We start from the raw sequence: 17,128 nt of genomic DNA, 5'->3' as shown, positions 1-17,128 counted from the left end.
CACCCAGGAAACAGGGAATTCAGCAGGAAAGGAATGGCCCCCAAGCCATGCCCAGCGGGGACAGAACCTATCTCCCTGTGGCACAAGAGGCTCATCCCCTGGGCCTCTGGAAGTGGGTGGATGGCCGGAGGCCATGCTACGACACCTGTCGACCTCTGGTGGGCCTGTGCTCAGATGAGGCTCCTGACCTACTGTCTGTCTTAATTTCCTGTCACCAGGGGCTCAGCACGGCCACCAAGGACACCTATGATGCCCTGCACATGCAGGCGCTGCCCCCTCGCTAGCCGCTCAGGACCGACTGCACCACTCACAGGCCAGACCTGCAGACGCCCCGACTGTCAGAGACAGGAAAAAGCAGTTACAACCCAGTTTGCTCACATGACTCACCATCAGAGTCTTCCTCTTTCGGAACAGGAAGATCCACATTGCCGTATTTGGTCCTAGCCGGTCCCAAACCTCAATGTACAGAATGTCACCCTGCACGCTTTGAGGGAGTACGTCCCTGGGGCCGTGGCCTGTCCAGTCCTTGGTCTTCTGTCCATTGGGGACCTGGGGCGTGAGCACATGTCTTAGAGCCGAGCTGTTCAGTCTGGTTTGTAAAGTCCCAGAGGGAGCCCTCACGTCAGTAACTACCCTAACGGTCTGTTCTGCTCTCGGTACCTGAGTGGCTTTGCTCCTGCTGTAAAATATGGCTTCTCTTGCCACCCCCTGTCCCCCACCCCACCACTCAGTAGCTTGTACTCGTCCAGGGCGAGAGCCCTGGTGGCTATAGCGTGGGCAGGGGTGGGAGCCTTGGGGAGGCCCCAGAGGGCAGCACAAGCCTCTTCACCAGTGTCCCATCCACGCAGCAGTCTGGGTGCCAGACACTGCGGGGCCTGAGGGTGGACACGCCCATCCCTGCCTTCGTGGGGCTCACACTCCTACAGGGGAAGCATGTTGGGAACAGACTGGTATAAACTGTCGGCACTGAGCACGGACCGAGGCCATGGGGTCTCAGGCTCTTGTTCGTGTCACACGGAGTGCAGCACCAACTCCTCCCCATGAAGGCCTTGTGGGAAGACCCTACCGCACCTGGACCTGCGTGGACCCTGGAGGGCAGCAGCATGATGGGAAACTCCAGCTGTGTGATCCAGTGGCCGGGTGAGACCTCGTCTGAGGTGCGAGGGTGACTCAGGCTGTTGTGCTAAGCCTTGCTCTCTGCATAATAAAGCTTCAGTGTAGACACTGCTTCAGACTGTGTGTCAGCCATCAGGCCTGGGCTGGGCACTCGGTCCCCAGGACGACAGCCCGCTGTCAGGACAGGGCAGCTCCCTGTACACCGGGAGGCTGCTGGGGGCCAGGGGTTCAGTGCTCTGTGCCACCCAGTGGGGCGGGTGGTGTGGCCCGGGGGTGCAGGAAGGGTGCCTGGCAGGCAGGCTGGCTGGCTCAGCATGGCGCCAGCTATAGGGGTTGGTGACAAGCAGCAGCGGCCCCCTGTGCACAGGCGGCGGGGACAGGCAGCCCACCTGCCAAGGGCATCTGGGATGTGAGCAGTGTCGACGCAGCACCGGCTGCAGGGTCTGGGGAGGGCAGAGGGCGATGGAGGGCAGGTTCACTCACAAAGGGACCTGTCCCAGCTGCCCTCCCTCCCTCGGCAGTGACCCCCACCCAATGAACGCTGGTGAGGGCTTCAGAGCCAGTACCTTACCTTGTTCAGAAAAGAAGTCCCTGGTCACGACTATTAAAAGTCCTGAGTGTCCAGGACGCCGACAGGAGTGACAGGCACCTCTGCCAGGCCCACGTGTCACAGTGCGCAGTGTCGCAGGGAGAGGAGGCGCCCCATCAGTGCCCAGGCCTCAGGGCAGCCAGGCCATCCAACAGCTGTGCCCCAACAGCAGCTGTGCTGTGACCGGCACAGGGCAGGCTAATGGGGAGGAGAAAGAAGTGTCATTTGTTGTCACAGAGTTAGGGGCTTGACACCTGGTCCCTGGTTTCAGCTACATCATCTGAGAGGACACAGCACAGGCTGCGGTCGGGACACATGGGGATGGGCAAGGGGAAGCACAGGTGTGCAGATGGCCGGCGAGAAGCGGGGGCCAGGGAGGCTTGTGGAGAGAACGGCCTCCAAGGGCTAGACCGCCTGCCCTGATGCTGTGCCCTGGTCTCAGGGCGGGGGGACTGCAGAGGCCACTTTGCGGCTCTCATGGCCCCTCGAGCCCATCACGGCGATGGGCAGCCTCCTCTGTATGGCAGCCCCATGCCTCACACCTGGCTTCTGGGTTGGCTGATTTGAGTGACCTGTGTGGGCAGCCTGACATAAGACAGTGTGACCCTCTGTGTCAGGAACGTGACTTGAGGCCCGGGTGAGGTGGCAGTGGTGCGTGTGCGTGTGTGGGGGGCTACGTGCAGGACACCAGAAGGCATGGTGGGAGAACCGAGTGGGGTGCCAGCAGACGGGCCCCACAAGCCCATGACTGGAGAGGAAAGACCATCTGAGAACACTCACCTCTTGTTCACCCACATGGCACACACCACTGGAAGTGCATTAGAACGAATTCACCTTTTAAAAAGGATGACAGAACCGAACCAGCACCTTGTCCACACGTCTTCCCGTGGTGTCTGCCTTCTAGAAAGTCCTCGTGCTGTGAGCACACCGCTGTCTCTACCAAACAATAGGGCTCCCGTTAAAAGCAGGAGGTGAAGTCACACCTGTCAGAATGGTGCTCATTAACAAAACAACACAGAATAGGTGCTGGCGAGGATGTGGAGAAAGGGGAACCCTCCTGCACTGCTGGTGGGAATGCAGACTGGTGCAGCCACTGTGGAAAACAGTATGGAGATTCCTCGAAAAATTAGAAATGGAACTGTCTTTTGACCCAACTATCTCACCTTTAGAAATATATCCCAAGAACACCACATCAATGATTCAAAAGAAGAAATGCACCCCCATGTTTATGGCAGCGTTGTTTACAATAGTCAAGATTTATAAATAGCCCAACTGTCTGTCAGTGGATGAGTGGATTAAAAAGCAGTGGTACATATATACAATGGAATACTATGGGGCCATGAAAAAGAAGGAAATCTTACCTTTTGCGACAACATGGATGGACCTGGAAACTATTATGTCAAGTGAAATAAGCCAGGCAGAGAAAGAAAAATATCATATGACCTCACTCATTTGAGGAATCCTATGAACAGTGTGAACTGAGGAACAGAATAGAGACAGAGGCAGGATCAAAGGGACCAGAGGGAAAACAAGTCAAGAGGGAAAAGGGATGATAGGATGGGGTCAGAGAAGGGAAAGAGATTGGTGAAATTATACATACATAACAGCGTTATAGAGAGCAGAAAAGCAAATCCTAGAGGGAAGGGGAGAGGGCATTGGGGGAAGGGGGCAAAGGGGATGTTGAGGGGAACACGGGGGTGGGGGGGTGTACTCAGTGGGACACTTGAATCTATGTAAACACAATAAATTAAATAAAATTTAAAAAAGCAGGTGAAGAAAACAACTCTGCCAACTCAAAGGCAAACTGTAAACACCAGGACAGGGTGGGGAAGAACGGGCAGCTCTCTGAGCAGGGGCAGGGCAGAGGACCCCACTGCCACCCCTGGGGACAGTGCCCCCCGGGACAGTGCCCCACACCTCCTAATCCCAGGAGAGCGCGCGACGCATCCAGTCTGTGCACACCGGGAGGCAGCCGCCCTCCCAGAGCCCTGCAACAAGCTGTGGAGACACTCATGTTAACATTCACGCTCCTTTCGATGCTATCAGCTCCTCTTTGAGGGGCTGCGTGGTGTGCCCGCAGACAGTGGAACTGGGCGCTGGCTGTGGGGCTCGCTCCTCCCGAGGAGCCCCGAGGAACAAACATGCAGGGCCGTTTAAGCAGTAAATCTAGAAAAGTCAAGTTCAAGGTCAGTTCTGTAGTCAGGCCCACAGGGGACTGGGACCTTCGGACCAGCCTCCCGCACGGCACCCATCAAGGGCCTGTGCGCATCTGACCACAGCAAGCCCGGGGGTCTGGAGAGTCCACTGCTGCTGGACTCATGTCCCCTACACCTCGGGGCCCGGGCACCTGCTGGCCAGGTGACAGGCAGGGCTGTGTGTGGAGCATCCAGGTACCAACAAAACACCTTCAGAGAAACTCAGACAATGCAAAGACACTTGAAAAACAGTTTAATGATGTTTTACAACAAAAATGAACTGTACAGTTACAGTTAAGTTTAATATATAAAAAATTACAGCAGACAAACGCATCTACGCCACCCTAGCATGTCCTTCTGAGTCACTGTCCCCTGCACAGTCTCCCACGCCCGCAGCCTGCAGGCAGCCCAGGAGGGCAAAGAAAGGGCACTTTTAAGGAGACAGCACCACGCACCACGCACGTCCCCCCCAAACGTGAGGTTGCTTGTTGCTTGTGTTTCTGGGGTGGGGGGGATTCCAAGTTAACAGCCGATTCTTACGAAACGCTCCTTGGCCTTGTCTGGGGCAGCGAGGCTACACAACAGCCCCCCCAGATCGCAAGCCACCTCAGAAGAAATGTGGCAGGACCCCCCTGGAGCTATGGGAGCTGTCCAGGCCTCGTCAGGACGGCTGGGACAGCTCTGGAGAGTATCCTATATACCACGTCTTAAACATTTCCACAAAAGAGAACTCCAACTCACATTTTGAAGTTAAGTACATAAAACAAAAAGTTCTGGGAGGCCAAGGGGCCAATTCCCCCTTGTGTCCCTCCCTCGACAACAGTGGAAAAACACCCCTGAATCAATATTAAAAAGAAAAAAGGAAGAAACGAAAAAGGTGGTGGTGGTGGTGGGGGGAGTTTATAAAGACAGAAGAAAAAAAAAAAACATCTTTAGGAAAACATGATTACTGTCTCTTTAAAACCAAACCAAGCCCCAGTTGGAATGGAACCAGTGAGCCAGCACTCCGGGAAGGTGGGAGTTGTAGGGAACAGTATGCAGACTTAAGAGCGTTTTCATTCTCTTTTTATTATGAACACCTAGGCAGTGAAAACTGTTATGTCAATACATACAGAGACACACCCAAAACATACAAAAATACTATTATTTCAAACTACTAAGAATAGGACAGTTCAGTTATTTTCATGCTATGACTTTACACTGAAACAAACGAGAAGTTAAACGACATTTTTTTTTTAATATCCCAGAAATATACCAAAATATACATCTAAGCTTTGGAATTACTGAGGTTAGACTAATGCAAGTGCTGGGTAATCGTACTTAATACACAAGTCTAAGGTTCTGCAGGACAGAAATCATCTTTGGTATCTGCATCAGGCTAATATTATTAACATTTGGATTTTGCTTTGGGATAGAGCTTGTTTGACCCTAGAACCAAACCCCCCCTCCCCCGATCAACTGAGATTAAAAAGATACGTGTAAAAAGTTCCTTCATTTGCACCCCCCGCCCCTCCCCCCCCGAGTTAAAAAGTCACAGGCATCTACTAGCACGGAAGGTGAGAAGTACGATGCATAGTTGCACAGTGCTGAGAAAGGGGACTGGCCAGTGGGGGAGGGGACGCACGCTCGGGATGCGCTCTGCACGCTCTCACCAAAGGGAGGAAGAGAGAAAGAAGGCTGCGAAGGGCCCTGGGCACCCAGGGGGTAGCACCCGGCCCAGTGGCCAGGGCTGTGCCAGTGTCTTCAGCCTCCCCCACTCTGTGGCGTCCTGGGGCCGCAGCCCCGCTGTAACCGTGGTGCTTGTGGTGGGTTATCATGGTGACGGGTTCTGCCTGCTGATCTGGAAAACCCGCAACACTCATCTGTCCCGCAGCACATCGGCAAGTTGGCGGAGTCGGAGCGCACAGCTCTGCGCGTCCTCCGGGGACGCAGCCGAGAGCCCCACTCACTGGCCCGGCCAGGGCGCCACAGACTGGATGGACGCCAAAGAGCTCCCTTTTCTTTGGTTTTTTTGTTTGTTTTGAGTTTATACAATCATTAAGAAATCTTTGGTTTTGGCTGGAAATTTAAAAAACAAAACCAAACCAAACAAAGAAACCATCTTCCCTGGCATGCAGCTGCGCGTGAAGACCTGGCGAAGCTTCCTGACAGGGGTGGGGACCGAGGCTAGAACTACATTCAAAGAAAAGGTGATGGGCTGGGGGTGTAGCTTCCGAGAGCCCACAGGACAGAAGATTGTCAACTAATAACAATAACAACTTAAATATTTGGATTTTTTGGTCACGTCAAAGGAACAAAAGTGAAATGTGTGTGCAGCAGTCAGCAGAGGAGCCTCTTTGGTGTTTCCCCTTCCACCCAAAGTCCTGAAAATCAGCAGAACCAGGAGGTCTGGGGGGGTGAGGGGCGCCCCCGCGAGGGAAAGGCAAGGACAGGAGGTGGGTGGCCCTGGCCAGAAGGGGCGTGGCCAGCTGGCCAGCCCCTACAGGGAAGCGGGGGAAGTAGATGCTAGACCTGTGAAGACCCCTCTCCACAAGGAGAAACAGAAGATTGCAATTTGCCCTCAGTTTGCAGTAGCTTTGAAGCAGTGACATTCAGAGGCGCTAGAAGTCCCAGCCCCGGCTACGGGTGCCATGATGCTACAGGCTAGAGCTCGACACGACTCGGGAAGAGGGCACACCGGGCAGCTGTGAGGTTTAGAGGAAGTTCAAGCAAGGTGCTCAGACCCAAGCTAGAATGAGGTACACGACTCCTGGACTCGTGGCCCACCCTGAGTCGCAACAGCTTTGCTGCCACCACAGAGGAAGGGACATGGGGGTGGTCTCTGTGGGAGGAGGTGCCTCCGTGGAGGGCGGCCGCCCTGCACAAGTGGCGCACACAGGCCTGCTCCAGCAGATGGAAGAAGGTGGAAGTCTGTCTGTCCCCCTGGCCTGACTCGGGACGGGCAGTGTACAGCGCAGAAAGGCCAGGCTACAGTATGGCTGCAGGTCTTATGCTCACACTATGATCAGGCACAGGTGCACCCTACTCAAGACCGTGCAGGTCAGAACCAAAACGGGGCGCCTGGTCCACTGCAAGTCCAGCCTCTCCTAACAGAACTGCATGTAGTTTCTGAAAGTGCAGTGACTCCTACCATGTGGTGCCCACTCTGAGACACAGGCCAGGTGGGGGCACAGAGATGTGTCTTCACCTCGCTCTGTCCTTTCAGGGGGACCCCAACTGCACAGGAGCACCTGGCTGTCTCATTTTATACCACACGGTGTCGGCCGTCCGCCTGCAGGCTTCAGGATGTCCTGTCAGAACACAGGGTCCAACAGAAGCCTGTGGCGGCTGCAGCACAGTGTGAGCAGGCAATCAAGAGACCAGGGGCTACAGTCCTCTGTGTTTGCAGAGGATGTTGCTCTGGGGTCTGCACTGTCTGGCAGAAGGCTGGGTTTGAGCCAGAAGGCAGCGCAGGGCGGTGGAGCCCAGCACAGAGCAGGCAGATTCAAGGACTCACAGAATTGCAGAGGACCCCTGTACTCCCTGGTCCCAGGGAGTCTCACTCCACGCTCAAAAGTGTCCTTCACATACGCCTTGTTTCCCATGCCTTTTGTTTCACGTGCTCCTATCTCCACCATCCCCATGACCTGTTACAGACCTGTCTCACACTGAGAAGTCGCACAGTATCAACACACTTACATCGTGTCAGAACAACAGAATTATTAGCAAAGCGTTCATGAAGTTCGACAACCTGATGGTTTTGGATGAGACATTGAGAGCGATACATTTCTTGTCCCTCCCTTTCCTTCTGGGTCCCATCAACAGCACCCCAAACAACGAGCTCCTCAACCCCCAGGGGTCCACATGTAAGAACACGTTGGATCAACACAGCTTCGTGGGAGGGTCATGGAAGGTCTCTTGGTTTCCCACGTCACCCTGCTCTTGAAAACGCTTCTCTACAGGTGACAGAACAAGCCATCTAAATGTCCTCTGTACTCCAACAGGCTGCACTCGCTCTACAGGTGTTAGATGAAGAGAAATAAAGAATTCTTGCCCCTACCACCAATTTCCCAGCACTTCCAAGAACATCACTGCTACACTGAAGTCGTAGCCTTCTCCATCCTTACAGACCAACAGAGTGAAACTACAGGAATCTCTCTTGCAAAGCCAGTTTGACCAACAAGACTCCTTCAGAGGGTTGGCAAGGGGAGGACCAAGGGGAAGAGGATCAGATTCCAGCTCTCTGCTTTGATTCTCTCTGCTCGTTTAGAAACGCACAGATAAACTAGGATGTACCAGTGTCTTTGGTATCCAAACCAGATCCCACGGCAGCCCTGTGAGATGGCTGTTCATTTAAAACCTTTAACCCATTAGCTTTTCTGGAGACACAGTTTATTCTGAACTCGAGGAGCCGAGAAAGCCTGCCCCGCAGTACGGCAGAAAGGGTTCTTCATTTTTCCAGAAGGTGCCCCCCCCAAGAACAACGCCCACCTCAATCTCACCAACCAACCAATCCCCAGAGGTCACATCTGACTGAGGCATGAGGCAAGCAGGCCAGCTGTCAGCTTCTTAGTTTGGTTTCTGTTATTTTATGTTTTTGGTTTGGCCATTATTAGCCTTAGTATGAAAAAGAAAGTCTAGGTTTGGAGCGCTCTGCCATGAGCATGACATCCAACATGACTCAGGGCAACAGGATGAAGCAGTACATTTTCCCAGATGACGACGCGCCGTACCCTCACCTCCACCCTCCTCTCCAAACTCAACGGCGCTCTCTGCCCCGACTCCCAACTGCACCTCCCTGTGCCTGAGCGTCTGCTACACACGGGCGCGCATCGTTACCAGAGGCTGTCTGGGGGCACAGGCAGCCAAAGCAAGGATGTCAATGCCCGAGGGCACTCCGAACCTACCAGACAAACCACGTGTCACCTGTGTGCCACCACCCCACTGCCCTGCAGGTCAGACCACAGAGAGGCCAACAAACCCCAAACCTCATCACAGGGACAATCAAGTTTCCTTTGGCAAGAAAGACAGATACATGAAAAACACACACACACGAGCAACGATTTCCTTCTAACATCACCACCTTCTCTGCCACCCCCACCCCGCCCTCCCGAACCCTATAAACTGTCACCTATAAACAGGATCCCAATACATACAGCATCAATCGTGTTTACCAGTCATAATAGACATCAGTCAACTAAATGCTACAGCTAGAATTATTTCCACTATTTATAGTTTTTATTTATTTGGTTTCTAGTTTAAAACCAGTTCTGCAATGACGCTACACTACACTGAGGTATTTCACGAAGGTGCCAGGAGCTCACTGCTGCCCCCCCAGCATCATCCTCATGGATTAAGGGGTCGCCACTCTGAGAGGAGAGGGGAAAGGTGACCCGGACTCCAGATTCAGCGTGCTGCCTGTGAGTCCCCCAAGGAGCCGGGAAGGGGAGCCGCTTCAGGGACAGAGACGGTGAGAAGCAGCAGCTCACGGCCGGCTGCACAGAACTTGGGTATCAGCTGCACAGCTCAGAACCACTCCCCGGCCCTCCTGACAGAGTCCTTTCAAAGGTCTCACTGGGAAGCTCAGGGGTGCCCCGTTTCATCTCTTTGGATTAAGAAAAGAATGAGGAAGGTCAGGATTTGCATCAGCCTTCAGCGAAGGACCCAACTCGTTCCTCCTGGCTCGAGCCTGCGTCTGTGCGTGCCACTTCTGCAAAGCCTGTCTCAGAGCTTCCTGAACGTTTGCCTTCTCCAAAGGAAAGGTGGATGCTGAGAAAGTCACCGTTTTACAAAGTGCTGTCCTCAAAATGTCTTAAGACTGAAGATGACTTCAGATTGGTCAGGGCCAGCGCTCCATGAACAATGCCACACTGAGTGCCTTTCACACACATGCAAGTGAACTCAGGATGGTTATGATCAAATTAACCCATCCATTCTTTCCCACTGGAATCGTTTTAAATTTCAGATCTTCGGTCTTTTCATGTTTTCAGCTCTAAATATGGTTTGAAAATTAAATTCCTTAATTTTCAATGCTGAGTTAATGAAAAGCATTTGACCAAACCATCCCACTGCGCTGCTGGGGCTCGTCTGCCACAGAAGGTTCTGAGGCTGCAGACTGATCCCCGGGGACCACCCCAGGCCCCAGCACCGGCCCACAGGTGGTCCCTCCTGGGTGAGGTCCTCCGTGGGGTGTCCCTCAGCAGGGCCTCCACGCTCCCAGGTGCCCAGGGCCTGCTGACTTCTCCCTCTCAACTCTTCTCCCTTTTCGTCCTAGCTCAACAATGTTAACATTTCTCATGATGAAGAAGATTTTGTGAGGATGACGTGGCTTGGGAACTGTGGACCACGAACGACAATGAGATTCTTTTGTAGGCCTCATGCTGGTTATACTCCAATTGCAATGTTTACTATCAGGATTTATAAATTTAAAAGACTACATTAATTTCCTATGTTTGCAAATGTAGCAAGTTCTCCCAGCAATTTAAATATTGTGTCAAACAATATCTGTGCTTGTGGATAATATAGACACGACTTTGCCTACCTTTGCAAATAAGTGAAGGATAATAGGACAAAGTAACATTTTTAAAAAGAGATATAATTGTGCTTTTTTCCCCAATAATGAATGAATGATGTAAAATAAATTGGCAAGATAATCTCATTAAATCTTTTAATTAATCTTATTTTCCCTTTTAAAAAAAGATTGTTAATTTCTAATAATGCTGCCATGGAGCACAAATAGGTATGGTCCTACCCAAGACAACAGCCAGGTTCCTTTGGTTCCATTTCTCTAATAATAAGCTAAACCAAGGGGGATGGTATTGATCTTTCCTATCAAATAAAGAAAGGAAGTGTTTAAGATGCCACATAATGCATGCGAACAATTTACATAATTCTGAAGAGCTGTCTATATAACTTCCAGAACATTTCAACGACTCTAGCCATCAGCTTATTTCTTAAATCAGGAACAAGCAGCAGGGTTCCTGCGAGAAGCCCAGTTCCAGGTCTTCCTGCTCCATCCCTCAGGTCTACCCAGGGCACACCTGGAGCCCTGACCACACCTGAGCACACTGCATTGCTTGGGATCCACACGATTACATTCACCACTCCCCATTCACCACTCCCGGGGGAGGGCCCATTATCATGGGCAAGCCTAATGCATCAGAAGTAGTCTTTGGTTTAATGTGTTAAGCATTTCAGGGAAATCAAACTTGCATAAACTTGAAGGAAAAAAAGAGGAGACTGATACAATGGACTGTGACGACCTGTCTGAACCTTCGTCTCAGATATACACAAACCCTACACCCAATACGTCTTTCTGGTCACGTGCCCCATCCCACTTTGATCTTCAGATGTCTAACAGCTACTCTGAGTGTCTAGCTTTGGAAATTCATTCAATTCAAAAGCATTTCTTGAGATGATAAGAATGATGACACAGCAGAAGAGATTGCAGGTTGAGCCGTGACGTGGTACAGCCAGTGGTGGTATGTCTGGGGACACTGACAGGGAGTTGGCTGAGCTAACCACCCACCAGCAAGCTGCTTTAGTGTTTCACATGTGCGTGCACAATCTCCCTTTCCTTCTGCAACGTATTTTTAAATAATAGAAAAAGAATTTTAAGTTACCTTTGTCTAAGGATTTATTTGTTTTAAATACAGGGTTTTATGCTGTTTAAGGTTTATCCTCAAAAAGTGATGCCCAGGCAGAACCCCTTATCCCAATTGACTAAAGAACACAGACAGGGCCAGGGACAGAAGACCATTGCATCGACACTTAAAGCTTAGTATCTCTTTAAATATTAAAGTCTGTTGAGTGAATCTGAGCTGGGAGGGGGAGCATTCTTTGAGCCACGTAAGAAAACACACACACTCACACACAACACAGCCTGTCCTTGCCCTTCCTCTTCTCCACTGGGCTGCATTCCTTGAGGACTGACACTTCCTTTGGTAGCAATTTTGGGAAATTAATGCTTTAGCGTCTAATCCAGTATGGCAAGCATCAGCACCCCCCCTGCCTCCTGCCTCGGAACCAACCACTCCCACGGGAGGGACCCATTTCCATGGGCAGCTGCAGCATCGCTGACCCGTCCTCAAGCCATCTGTCTGCACAGATAAAGGTCAGAAATGTCAAGTCAGGATGAGAGAGTAAACGGAACAATCTCAGAGAAATGGTGGGACGGAGAGAAAGGCCAGTCACCAACACCGCTGCTCTATTTACACACCAAACTCAATAAACTAGGTAAAAATCAAGTTCACGCCTGCCCAGAGGATAGTACAATTTACCAACATAAAAGATTAAAAGAAGCAGCAACTTTTATATATAATTAATAAAGACAACGAAAAAGAAATTGTCAGTAGCATCTAACTCCTCAATGTGTCTGAACCGCACGATATAAACTAGTCCATTAGTACAGCAGCTTGCTAAAAATTGACTTTGGTTCAAGCTTAGTTTAAAAAAAAAACATAAAAAAAAAACACCACACATAAAAAAAGGTGATGGACATTTGTTAGTTTCCCTGCTTGCAGTTCACTGATCTTGGAGGGATTTGGGGAAAGGTGAATGATAAGAAGAGGACATGTAAGGTGGGAATTAAATACTCTGTGAAATAAATCAGGAAGATGGAAGGAACAAAAGAAAAAACAAGGGGATGGAAATGCTTCTGGCCTTGAAACACGAACCTGCCAGTTTTCCACGCGGACAACCACACACACCAGGCACACGGTCTGTGCGGCTTCCCAACTCTGTGGAGACACGAGCACACAGAGCCAAGCTCCCTTGGACACAGGCTGAGCAATGAGAATGAAAACGACCTGTAAGCCCTCAGCCTGCAGCTTGAGGGGAAAAGTGCCGGCTCTGACAGGCGAGGTCAGCCAGCACCGTGGACACCGCCGGGACCTCGCCTGCACTCAGGCGCAGGAGTGCACTGCGGCGACCATGTCCACGGGTTTTTGGTACAGATACAATAATAGCACATGGACGAAAAGGCGATCTAACTTCCGTGTTACCCCCTGTTCCTCTTCATTTATGTCACAAACTATTCCTTTTCCTGGGCTTGTTCATATATCCCAGAAACACTCTAACATGGTGCCCACAGCTCACCACCCTCCCCAATAGAGATGTTACGGCCATGAACCCCGCCCTGCAGGAGCGTCTCTAACAAACCTGGCATGTGCAAGCCCCACCTCCACCTGCTCAGAGTCCTCCAGGGCCCACCAGAGGGCAAGCACTGTCAGCGGGGTGACCGGGAAAGGAAGTTTGTGGCCAGAGGAGAAGGTAGTGACCTCAGACTCTTCTCATCACACCTTTTGGTGATCAACTACCAATGGCAAACAGTCTAGCAGAACTCCTTTAGAAAACAAAGGAGGAAAACGTGTCCCAACCCCAACAAGTCAGTTTGTTCTTTGCCAAGTAAGTTAAAGGAAGTCTGGATGAACCCTTCCATATGATGGCGCGCGAGCGCACACACACGCACGCACACACACACACACACACACACACAGCAACAGTAGGAGCATTTTTCAGGAGACAAGAAGTCAGGGAACCACCCAGTCAGGTGTCTGCAGTAGTCTTTGCTCTTGGAGCCAAGCCCCGCCTGCAACATGTGCGCCCCATGGAAAGCAGGGAGCAGTGCTGGTGCAGCCTGGGACCTGGCCTTGGGTCATTCAAGATCGGAGTGAGAGCTACAGTCTGGCGGGAATTCCTTCCCACACAAAAGTGCTCCGAAGGCACCACCTGATGGGGGGTGGGGGAGCGCATGGAGTGGGAGCGTTTGCACACACCGCCCTCGGCTTCTGCACCGAGCCTCTTGCATAAGTGGCAAAAGAAAATAATTCTCTAGGACCTCTGTAAGAGTCATCGGGGGTAAGGAAACCAGCAAGGACATTCCCGCAGTTAAGAATGCAAGTTCCCCGACCCCCACCACCCTCCCTCCCCACAGTGTGGGAGCTCACTGAAACAGGATCCAGGAGCAAAAGACAAACACATCCAAACTATATATATATAAAAACAATAACAATAATAACAGAGATACAGTAACACAGCCTGCCTAAATTGTACCAGTTCAGAAAGGAACCCCCAACACAATTGATACGATTATAAACACCTTGTTATGACTTAACGGCCTATACAACAGACCCATAAAAATGATTTTTTTTAAAAAGAAAAAAAAAAAGGAATTTAGACAAACAAGAAATCCCCTTTCTATATCAGAATTGGTGACCCACCTGGACTGTCATCCTGACCGCTGGAAATGATAAGTAGTCTTTTCACTTATTTGTTTTTTTTTGTTTCTGCTTTTTTTTCTTTTTCTTTTTCTTTTCTTTTTTTTTTTTTTTGGTTAGAAAGTTCTCCAATCCATGAAGCAATCCTGAAAAGTGTTTTATTACAAAACTAGGCAATGGTGTCCGGTCACCATCCTTCCTTCCGGCACGTGTCTTCCTTCTCCCCGCTCGCTCACCCTCCCACGTGGTGGGAGGGAGCAGGGCACACACGGCCATGCGGCCGCAGCGGCGGGCAGCCCTCATTGGGCCTTGGAGGCGGTGGTGGTGGTTGAGGCGGCCCCACTGGCAGAGGCCACGGTGAACAGAGAGTTCTGGATGGGCTCGGCGGAGGTGGAGGCGGCATGAAGGCTGGCGACGGGCCCAGAGTTCCCCGTGGAGGCTGTGGCGGCAGAGACCAGGCTAACGGGGTTGCTGGTGAGCAGAGAGAGATTCTGGGGGTTCAGGAACAGAGGGGCAGTCACGATGTTGGGGGCTCCTCCCGCATTGGCAAAGACCAGGTTCCCAGTTGCATCCAGTGACGTTATTGGAAGAGAGCCACCAGAAGCAAGAGCTAAGGACAAACCCCCAGACGGGCGGAAGGAGACCGTTAATACCAGCCGGAGCAGCCAGGGACACAGCAAGCGGGCGGGCTCTCCCACAGCCCTGCAGGAGGCCGGCAGCCCTTCACTGCCGGCCTCCTCAGAGAGCTGCCTGGCCACCCACTGAGGTCTCGTTCCAGCTGTGGAAGAGCCCGCAGGACTGAAGGGCCGAGTGAGCAGGGACAGGGCAGTGGGGACACAAGGGCCGCACATCGCCCACCAGAGTCATGCCTATCTCAGAGCTCCCGCCTGGTCTCACCTGCCCAGCAACATCTGGTCAGGCCAGCCACTGTGCTTCTCACAGAGATCCCTCACTGTGACTTCCCTCCATCAGAGGTCACACTGCCCCAGTGACTGCAGCACTAACACACAGGCAGCTTTCACCAACCCAGCGGGCACTTTCAGGTGAAAAGTTGTCTTTCAAAAGGCTTTAGTTCTAAAACAAACTGTATGCTACCAAGTGAAGTGTAAGGTGTGACCAAGCTCCCCACCCCCTGCTGAGGCAGAACCGGACTCCCTGGCCAGCACGTGTGTGGCAAGTGCCGCAGGAGGAAGCACAGAGGGACGGAGGCGGGCGGCTGAGGCAGCCAGCTCAGGGTAGGATGGGCTTTGACACCTGAGAATTAAATAACCAACACTCTCACTTACTAAATTTTCCTGTTGTCTGACAAGCCCCCACTATCTCCTAACCCATAAAACCACACCCTCTACATGCAAATGTGAAGGTTTCTCTAGACCAGGGCTAGTCAACCTTTTTATACCTACTGCCCACTTTTGTATCTCTGTTAGTAGTAAAATTTTCTAACCATCCACCGGTTCCACAGTAATGGTGATTTATAAAGTAGGGAAGTAACTTTACTTTATAAAATTTATAAAGCAGAGTTACAGCAAGTTAAAGCATATTAAAATAATTACTTACCAAGTACTTTATGTCTGATTTTTGCTGTTTGGCAGAATAAATCCTTATAAAACAACTTACTATAGTTAAATCTATCTTTTTATTTATACTTTGGTTGCTCTGCTACCAGCCACCATGAAAGCTGGAATGCCCACTAGTGGGCGATAGGGACCAGGTTGACTACCACTGCTCTAGACTTTAAAAGTGCAGTTGATTTCTTATGTAATACCCAAGGAAGACTAGAGGGCTGAAGAGAATGTCCCTGACGTGGACACCATCTCACAAAAAGTTCACAACAGTGAGACGTGGTGGGGTTGAAGTCTTCTGAGAGTCCAGGTTCGGGGTCACAGCCCAGCCCTAGGTCCCCCAGAGAGCACTGGTTCACCCAGAGACATGTCCTACTACACGAGAAAAGTGACTTCTCATAGGACTTGTGCAAAAAGAAATCCTTGGCTAACAAAAGCTTTACAGATCTAACCATCAATTCTGCACAATGCAAAAGGCAATATGATGTCAGGTAATCTAAGTCACATCTTGGATTTGCCTATAACTAATTTTCTAAAGCATGCTGTAGAAACTTCATCCAGGTAACACTAATCTTTACTGAAGTCAGCTAAGAGCTTATTTTTGGCCCCAAGAACTCTCATCTAAGCACAAACTATTTTAAGAATAAAACATTCTCTGAATGATATATGGATGTCTCTCAAATTGCTTCCCTGAATCATGTAATAGCAAGCACCTTCAGACAGAGCCCAGAAGCCACACGAGGCACACCCTTCGGTATGTGGGACGAGGGGCTTTGGAAGGACCCACGGGCTTGGGGAGGACATTATGGCCCACAAGCACGAGTGCTCTGCAGGCGGGGGACACACAAAGGGCAGACCTAGCAAGGATGAAAAGTGCTCCAGGGACTTCATCATAGGACCTTCCCAGGCATGGCTCTCTTGGGGTGGGGATGGGGATGGGAATCTCACTTGATCAGTTCTGCCTCGGGTGGGTCTGGGTGACTACTTGGACAAACTCATCATGGGGACATTCTGCCCCAGCTCCATTCACATAAGATAAACAGCAGCATCAGCGTCCTGGTTTCTTACAACACACCAAACAAGTCCACGTTCTGTTCTGACTCACAAACTAACACCTATACTTCTCCACAAAGGTTTTTTACAAGGACATTTTCTTGGTCCTCAGGTTAGTCAGGATTATCAATTTAACTCTCTCCCTGTACTACTGACCTCCGGCAAAGCAGACTTCTTCCATTGACAAGAAAACAATAGCGGAAGGAAGGAAGGAGCGAAGCGAGGAGAGCGGTACTGACCTTGAATAGTCGCCAGCGTACTGTTGCTCATCAGAGCTGGGCTGAGAGCACTGCCCAGGGTCCCTGGGTTGAGACTGAGTAAGGCACCTCTGCAAAGTCAAAGAGCAGCCCCTGTCACCACCGGCCTGGCTGTCAGCGTGCCAGCACCCGGCGGGGCAGGAGGAGGCCGAGGGAAGCA

The 17,128-nt window shown here is 51.2% G+C and overlaps 2 protein-coding genes across 7 annotated transcripts in view; one reads left to right on the top strand and one right to left on the bottom strand.

The window, feature by feature from the left end:
• CD247 (CD247 molecule) overlaps nt 1-1,222 on the top strand; it is a 71,652-nt gene extending 70,430 nt beyond the window's left edge. For both annotated transcript variants that reach the window (XM_066261056.1, XM_066261057.1), the window contains exon 8: nt 219-1,222. In XM_066261056.1, coding sequence (XP_066117153.1) covers nt 219-284 — 66 coding nt within the window. In that variant the 3' untranslated portion in view covers nt 285-1,222. The remainder of the gene's footprint in view (nt 1-218) is intronic.
• A 12,923-nt stretch (nt 1,223-14,145) lies between these two features.
• The window catches only part of POU2F1 (POU class 2 homeobox 1), a 114,830-nt gene continuing 111,847 nt past the window's right edge, over nt 14,146-17,128 (bottom strand). For 4 of the 5 annotated variants that reach the window (XM_066261050.1, XM_066261052.1, XM_066261053.1 and 1 more), the window contains 2 exons: nt 16,951-17,039; nt 14,146-14,706 (listed from right to left, as the gene is read on the bottom strand). In XM_066261050.1, the coding sequence (XP_066117147.1) occupies nt 14,396-14,706; nt 16,951-17,039 (400 nt within the window). In that variant the 3' untranslated portion in view covers nt 14,146-14,395. The remainder of the gene's footprint in view (nt 14,707-16,950; nt 17,040-17,128) is intronic. The other variant, XM_066261055.1, reaches the window with a different exon arrangement.

Source organism: Saccopteryx bilineata, chromosome 2 (assembly GCF_036850765.1).
Source record: "Saccopteryx bilineata isolate mSacBil1 chromosome 2, mSacBil1_pri_phased_curated, whole genome shotgun sequence".
Classification (NCBI taxonomy): domain Eukaryota; kingdom Metazoa; phylum Chordata; class Mammalia; order Chiroptera; family Emballonuridae; genus Saccopteryx; species Saccopteryx bilineata.
The sequence above is the reverse complement of the archived record's forward strand: the minus strand, read 5'-3'. Positions and strand labels throughout refer to the sequence as shown.